Raw genomic sequence first — 8,069 nt, forward strand, 5'->3', positions numbered from 1 at the left:
GGGAGGTGTCCCTGCCATGGCAGGGCTGGCACTGGGTGGGATTTAGGGTCCCTCACAATCCAAACCAATCTGTGATTCCATCAATCTATAGAAATTTGGATAGAACCATTTTAAAAGAGAACGTGACAAGAAAGAAATTTCCTGTCCTTGGAATTCCTTTGCAGTGCCTTGTCCAGAGGCATTTTTGTACTGCTGTAAATCATCCTCACCTGGCTGGAACTGGGAGCAGTGGGAGATTTTTGTGACAGATTTTGCCTCTTAATACCCCAACAATTGTAGTCCATTGGTAGCAGTTTCCACTCTTGATCTGTACTTTCAATTCTCTCCAGATGCTCTCACCTGGAAGATCCCTGAAATCTTTTGCTGGCTCCACAAGGAGGGGAACCTCTCTGAGGAGGAGATGGCTCGGACCTTCAACTGTGGGGTTGGAGCAGTGCTGGTGGTGCAGAAGGAGATGGCCCAGCAGGTCCTCAGGGACATCCAGGGACACGAGACCGCCTGGACCATCGGCAAAGTGGTGTCCCTACAGAAAGGTTATTGCACCTCGATTTTCCCTGGGGAGATGATAATCAGAAAGAAAAAGCACAGGGAAATTCCCTTGTTTGTGAGTCTTCATGAAGTGAAAATCTCTTCACTGGCATCTCCCTGAGTTTTTTGTGGGGGTATTGAACTGACAGTTCAGTTCATTCATATCTTCCACGGGTGCTTTTCTCTTCTCTCTGTTTCTCCCTTTACTGACACTTTGTTTTGCTTTGGGTTTTCCTCAGGCTCTGACAACGTTAAAGTCCTCAATCTCCATCGGGCCCTGCAAGCAAACAGGTCCCTGTGTGTGCACAGCCACATCCAGGGCAACATCCAGACAGGCAAAATGAAGGTCGCTGTCCTCATCTCTGGAACAGGTGAGAGTTCTGCCCTTGGCTGCTGTGGAGAAGGAACCTCAGCTTGGATTTAAAATCCCTGCAGTTCTCCATGGGCACCCTGATAGGCTTCCAGCAGGCAGGAGAGATTTTTGTGCTTGGACTGATGTCAGTCACAAACCTCTGCTGCAAACTGTGAATTGCATCCGTGTTCAGTTTATCTCCAAACCTCTGCACGTGTCCAGATTCAGGCTCCCACTCTGGTGCCCTGTAAGAACTGCAGCAGCATTTCACAGAGAGATCAGGATTTCTTCTTGCCATGTAGGCACTCCGACTATTTCCAGTATTCCCAATTACTAAGACCATCAATCCAGTGCTATAAATTACAGTTTCCAAGTGCAGCTGCCAGGAAAGGCCTTCAGCTGTCTGAATCAGCTCCCAGCAAGATCAATTAAAAAAGGATTAATGTTTCATCAGAGCTGTTTGGTTTGGTCTCCCCCACAGTGCTGCTTATTTAAAGCCTCTTCCAGCTGTTCCCTCTATTTATTCTCAGTATCCATGAGTTATTTTCTCTTCCTCAGGCACAAACCTGGAAGCCCTCATCAACAGCACAAAGAAAGACACCAGCTATGCACAGATAGTTCTGGTTATCTCCAACAAAGCTGGTGTGGAGGGGCTGAGGAAAGCTGAGAGAGCTGGGATTCCTACAAGGGTGAGCATTTCCTTTTTGTAATTAGCCACCATTAGCTGGGACTCCAGCAGGAAGGTGCTAATGAGTTTTATGGGGTAACACACGGGCTGATAAGGAGCCTTGGCTTTTCTGTTTTGGTCTGTTGTGAACTTGTGCCCAGGGGCAAAGTGCCTGACAGCAAAATCCTTCCTTTTCTGCTTCTCTGCCAGGATTCCTGATGCTTTGGGGACAGTTGTTACATTAAACCAGTACAACACTTTCAGTTACAGCTTAAACTTTGTCAATTGTTTGACTGTAGGGTATTAACACTGAAGTACCAACCTTTTTTATTTTGAAATAAATAAAAAAGCCCTGGCTTTTCCCAAACCACCTGATGACTCTGGTGGCCATTAACAGGTACTTTAATTTCAGACTGGATGCTCTAAGTTAGGTAGTGCTGCCTTCTTCCTGCTTAAATTAGGGGATATATCCTGGATGGAAAACATGTAACTCAGGGTGGGAGAGCTGGGGGTGTTCACCAGAAGAAGGAAAAACTCCAGAGCCCCTTGAAGGGCCTAAAGGGGCTCCAGGAGAGCTGCAGAGGGACTGGGGACAAGGGATGGAGGGACAGGACACAGGGAATGGCTTCAGAGTAGGATTTGATGGGATCTTGGGCAGGAATTTTCCCCTGGCAGGGTGGGGAGAGGCTGGGATGGAATTCCCAGATTTGCTGTGGCTGCCCCTGGATCCCTGGCAGTGCCCAAGGCCAGGTTGGACACTGGGGCTTGGAGCAGCCTGGGACAGTGGAAGGCGTCTCTGCCATGGCAGGGGTGGCACTGGATGGACTGTGAGATCCCTCCCTACCCAAACCATTCTGGGATTCCACGATTATGGAGTTGGGCTGGTTTAGGAGTTTGTGATCTGCCTTTTTTCCAAGCTTTTCTGGTATAGTTTTTGCCAAGATTCAACTGCTTATGACTGGCAGAGGCTTTGAAATGGGTGAAATCTTTGGAAGATTTCAGGATGGCTGCACTTATAGGCTGTTCCCTGGTGTCCAAGTGCTGGGATTGAGAGCCATGGGCTTATCAAGCCAAACTTGTTTGTTCCAATGATCTCTCTGTGTGAGGAGGAGCACAGACTCCACTCTGCCTGTCAGCTGTGCATTAAGGAGCTGCTCTTCCTGCTGGAATTCCCACTACATCCTTATCCCTGTGCTTTGGGCTGCCCCAGGTGGTGGAGCACACGAGGTACCCGAGCCGCATAGAGTTCGACAGCGCCGTGGACAAAGTCCTGGAGGAGTTCTCCGTGGAGCTGATCTGCCTGGCAGGGTTCATGCGCATCCTCTCGGGCCCTTTTGTCAAGAAATGGGAAGGTGAGCACAGCTGGGGGGGCTGTGCATGTGCACAAAGGCACTTCAGAGGTTCCCAGCCCCATCCTAAGGTTCTGTGAAATGAGACTCTTCCCATCTTGTAAGGAAAAGGATGAGAGGGGAAGGCAGTGCACTTGTGGAGGGGCTGAAGGAAGCCAAGGGCAAGCACAGGACTGGTAGTCTTTGATTGCTTAGAAAATGTTTGTTGCTAGGAAGAGAGAAGAGTAGAATGGAAATAACAGAAAGAATTAAATAAATAAAATAATAGTAATAAAAACCCTGGAGAAAAGGAGGCTCAGGGGGGCCCTGTGGCTCTGCACAAGTCCCTGCCAGGAGGGGACAGCCGGGGGGGTCGGGCTCTGCTCCCAGGGAACAGGGACAGGAGGAGAGGGAACGGCCTCAGGCTGGGCCAGGGGAGGCTCAGCTTGGCCAGCAGCAGGAATTTCCCCATGGAAAGGGGGCTCAGGCCTTGGCAGGGGCTGCCCAGGGAGCTTTGGAGTGCCCATCCCTGGAGGTGGCACTCAGAGCTCTGCCCTGGGGACAAGGTGGGGATTGGGCACAGCTTGGACTCTCTGGGCTGGGAGGGCTTTTCTAGGCTAAATGATTTTGTGATCAAAGGAAGAGAAGGTGCTGAGGGAAGGGACATCTACATCAGCCAATTAGTCATTACTAATCCCTGGAGAAATGTGTTTAGCCTTTAATTGTAACTGCACTAATTGATATTTCAGACACTGCAGCACTTGGGGCTGGCTGCTGGGATCTTCAAAACTTGTGAAAAATCCTATTCACAAATGATTTTGTTTCTGTGTTGGTTATGGCCCTTTGAACAGCCTGGTCGGTGCTAACAGGCAATAAATAACCCCAGCTCTGCTTTCCCAGGGAAAATCCTGAACATCCACCCGTCGCTGCTGCCGTCCTTCAAGGGAGCGCACGCGCACAGGCTGGTGCTGCAGGCCGGGGTCAGGGTCACGGGCTGCACCGTGCACTTCGTGGCTGTGAGTACCTCCTGCCCCTCCTGCAACTCTGCCATCCTCCCCTTTTCAATATTTGCACCTCCCTCCCTCTCTGTAATCCTTCAGTTTGAATGTTTTCACCTCAGAGGCTGCTGGGAGCACCTCGAACCCTTCTTGTGCTTCATCCCCTGCTCTCTGTGTTCAGAGCTTTGTATACAGAGGTGATGGAGATTTTTTATTGTGACCACACAGGGCATTAGTTTGCTCACTCTGGAGATGGAATGGAAATGAACAATCTGTCCAGGAGTTTAAGCTTTCCCTAAGAGAACTTCTTCCCTAAGCATCCCACTGCTGCCTTCCAACCACTGGAGTGGGGGAATAGTTAATGTGAGGCCTTGGCTAAGCCAAAGGCTTTGTTAAACATGGCCCAGCTGCCTGGATTTTATCCTACAACCTGCCTTGTTCCTTGCTTTCAAGAAAAAGAAAAAATAGAAACAAATAAGCAAAAAAACCCACCCAAACCAAACCAAAACCAACCAAAAAACCAAAACCCCCCAAAACAAAAAACCCCCCCCAAAAACTCGTAAACAAACAAACAAACAAACAAACATAAAAACCCAAACAAAAAAACCCCACTGGAAATGGCACAGGATTTGTTAAGGAGTGATCTGATGTTTGAGGGAACAGAGAAAAACTTGACAATATATTCTGGTCAGACTCTAAGTAAAGCAAGGGCAGAGATCTCAGCTTCAGAGCCACAGTTTTTCTGGCCAGGGATCACTGGTTCCCTTTTGGTCACTTCTCAGGGTTCAAAGAGAACCTCTCCCTCTGCTGCTGGAATCTGTCTCAGGATTTTTGCTTTCTCTTGGAAAAAGAGAGTGGAATAATTTTTCCAGATGGAAAGGAAAACAGCATTCTTTTGTCTGTGCCACGACTTGGGGTTTCTCTGTGTGGCAGCTCCTGAGAAACAACCCCAGGGATCTGCCCAGCAGGGATTTGCCCCAGAAATGTTCCGGGGAACATCTGCTGGATCCCTGTCCCAGCTCTGTGCAAGGAATTCCCCGTCTGGACTGAATGTCCTTGTTCTGTCCAGTCCAGCCCCTCCTGTTCCTGGCTAATGGGGTTTTCTGAACAGAACTGTTGCTCCCTGGTGTTCTCTGCCTCCCTCCTGTTCTCCTCTGAACCCTTCCCAGGCCACAGCCAGTCCCAGCAGCCCAAATCCCAGTTCCCTGTAAAGCCACCCCACAGATCCCTGAGGCACTGGGTGATCCTGGGGGCCTTCCCTCCTCTGTCCCCCTGTGGATTATTGACATGGGAAAGGGATTTTTCAAGGAGTTATAGCTAAACCAATTAGTGACTAGTTTTAAAATTGACAGCTAATGTAGCCATAAAGAAAGACTGTTCCTTATAACAATGTTTCCATATGAATTCTAATAATAACTCCTCTCCCTAACAATTGATGAAAAATTATTTTTAAATAGTCAAACTAACTAAAAATCACAAGTTTTATCTCTTTATGTTGTAAGTAATAAATTGAACACTTGTGGGGGGAGGAGGAGTATTTTTAAAGATTTTTAACATATATTCAAGGAAAGAATGAAGATTAAAATGAAACTATCCTTACACCCTTTAAAATCTAAACCTACTTTACTTTTCTCCTAATCCTATCTCACGACAGAGTTCTAATAAACCCTCAAACCACTAAATTCTCCTAATCCTATCTCATGACAGAGTTCTAATAAACACTCAAACCACTCCACTAAATTCTCCTAATCCTATCTCATGGCAGAGTTCTAATAAATGATCAAACTGTCGTTACAATTCAGGATGGCTCAAATAACAATACATAAAAACTCCAGTTTCTTCAGAGGGCATTACAGTGAAAGTTTTATCCTTTAATGCAGTGTTATACATCCTTTATACAGTGTTATACATCCTTTTATACAGGGTTTTGGTACAATGAATATTATTGGTCATTTGGAACACACCTCTTGACCATTTCTTACAACTAAACAACAAGTTAGAAAAACCAGCACCTGCTAATGGTGTTTCACCTTCCAGGGATTGTTTTTGATTCCTCCTCACAATCACAGGCCAGGGAAAGCACTGAGTTCCCACAGGCTCTGGTACCTGATGATTGGGATTTTCTCCCTGACCAGGGTGTCAGCACCCACACTGAAACCATTCCACTGAATTCTCCTAATCCCATCTCACGACAGAGTTCTGACAAACCCTCAAACTACTCCACTGAATTCTCCTAATCCCATCTCACGACAGAGTTCTGACAGACCCCCAAACTACTCCTGTAAATTCTCCTAATCCCATCTCATGACAGAGTTCTGACAAACCCTCAAACTACTCCACTGAATTCTCCTAATCCCATCTCACAACAGAGTTGATAGACCCTCAAAGCACTCCACTGAATTCTCCTAATCCCAATCTCACACCAGAGTTCTAACAAACCCTCAAACCACTCCTGTAAATTCTCCTAATCCCATCTCACAACAGAGTTGATAGACCCTCAAACCACTTCACTGAATTCTCTTAATCCCATCTCACCCGACGTTCTAATAAACCCTCAAACCAAACCCTCAAACCACTCTATTAAATTCTCCTAATCCCATCTCACAGAATTCTAACAAACCCTCAAACCACTCCTGTAAATTCTCCTAATCTCATCTCATGACAGAATTCTAACAAACTCTCCAACCACTCTATTAAATTCTCCTAATCCCATCTCACAACAGAGTTCTAACAAACCCTCAAACCACTCCACTGAATTCTCCTAATCCCATCTCACAGAATTCTAACAAACCCTCAAACCACTCCTGTAAATTCTCCTAATCCCATCTCATGACGGAGTTCTGACAAACCCTCAAACCACTCCTCTGAATTCTCCTAATCCCATCTCACATGAGCTTTCTAACAAGCCCTCAAACCAAACCCTCAAGCCATTCCACTAAATTCTCTTAATCCCATCTCACCCGACATTCTAACAAACCCTCCAACCACTGCGCTAAATTTAGCCGACACAATTTAGCAATCAAACCGCTCCCCCCCCTTGACATGAGGCTGTTGGTGTTCTTGCAGGAGGAGGTGGACGCCGGGGCCATCATCTTCCAGGAGGCCGTGCCGGTGAAGCTGGGGGACACGGAGGAGTCGCTGGCCGAGCGGGTGAAGGAGGCCGAGCACCGCGCCTTCCCCGCCGCGCTGCAGCTGGTGGCCAGCGGCGCCGTGCGCGTGGGCGAGGCGGGCAAGATCTACTGGAAATAGGGCTGGGCCCCCTCGCTGGTCTGGCCTGGGCTCTGCCCTTTGTCTGCCTCGCAGGGTTAAACATTCAAATCCCAGGGAAGCACCAGTGGGAATTTCGGGGCCGTTCCCAGAGGGTTCTGTAAGTGCTTCCTTGATTTTAGTCGCTTCCTTGGCCAACTGTTGGTTCTCCATTGGTTTCCTAACAACTCAAATCCAGCCAGGGGGACGTGAGCAGCCCTGGGGTGGACTTGGGCCCCTAATAGGGACCCTCCTTGTGCTGGGAAGTGTTGCTGAGGGAAACTACAGTGGAAGAGTTGCTGAGGGAAACTACAATGGAAGAGACAGACAAAGGCAGAAGCCTCCACTCTAAAAACTTCATCAAACCAGGAAAAACCAGCCTCCCAAAACACCAATTATTGGATTTTTTTCTCCATTTGCTTCCTGGTTTGATGGTGGTGGATCTTGTCCAGCCCAGACCCTTGACATGCCCTATCATTTCCAAATCTGAACCTGCTGTCCATCAGATGTCAGTAGGATTCAGTGTCTGCTGCCCCTTTTTTCCTCAGTATTCTCCTGTGAATTCCCATGAATTCCCCACAGATTTGGGTTTTTTATTTTTTTACATGAACAAAAAGACCTGACACAAAACATGTCCTTGGTTTGTGAAACATTCCTCAGGAATTCTGAAGTACCTTTATTCTTGGACCAGTGTTTTCACCTGGAATAACGCTGAGGGACACCCAGGAATTATGAACATTTGGAAAACAATTGGGGGTTCTGTACAGCTCAACACTTGTGGCTATCTTTTAATATTTTTGTATAGTTCTGAAACCATTTTAATGTTCTTACTGAAAGGATCAGGTTTCCCACACACAAAGCAGATGAGGTGGTTTAGAGCTCCCCTTTAACACAGAAAAAGCTGATTTTATTCTGGGCTCTGATGTCCTGACGGTACTCCCATGTTGGCA

General features: G+C 47.4%; 1 protein-coding gene across 5 annotated transcripts in view; it reads left to right on the forward strand.

Annotated features, from left to right (window-relative positions):
• GART (phosphoribosylglycinamide formyltransferase, phosphoribosylglycinamide synthetase, phosphoribosylaminoimidazole synthetase) overlaps positions 1–7,409 on the forward strand; it is a 36,275-nt gene extending 28,866 nt beyond the window's left edge. For all 5 annotated transcript variants that reach the window (XM_083855302.1, XM_083855306.1, XM_083855303.1 and 2 more), the window contains 6 exons: positions 330–533; positions 768–899; positions 1,439–1,569; positions 2,758–2,899; positions 3,776–3,891; positions 6,940–7,409. In XM_083855302.1, the coding sequence (XP_083711428.1) occupies positions 330–533; positions 768–899; positions 1,439–1,569; positions 2,758–2,899; positions 3,776–3,891; positions 6,940–7,122 (908 nt within the window). In that variant the 3' untranslated portion in view covers positions 7,123–7,409. The remainder of the gene's footprint in view (positions 1–329; positions 534–767; positions 900–1,438; positions 1,570–2,757; positions 2,900–3,775; positions 3,892–6,939) is intronic.
• Positions 7,410–8,069: the final 660 nt, after the last annotated feature.

The sequence above is a fragment of the Zosterops lateralis genome (genome assembly GCF_965231275.1).
Source record: "Zosterops lateralis genome assembly, chromosome: 2".
NCBI classification, from domain to species: Eukaryota; Metazoa; Chordata; class Aves; order Passeriformes; family Zosteropidae; genus Zosterops; species Zosterops lateralis.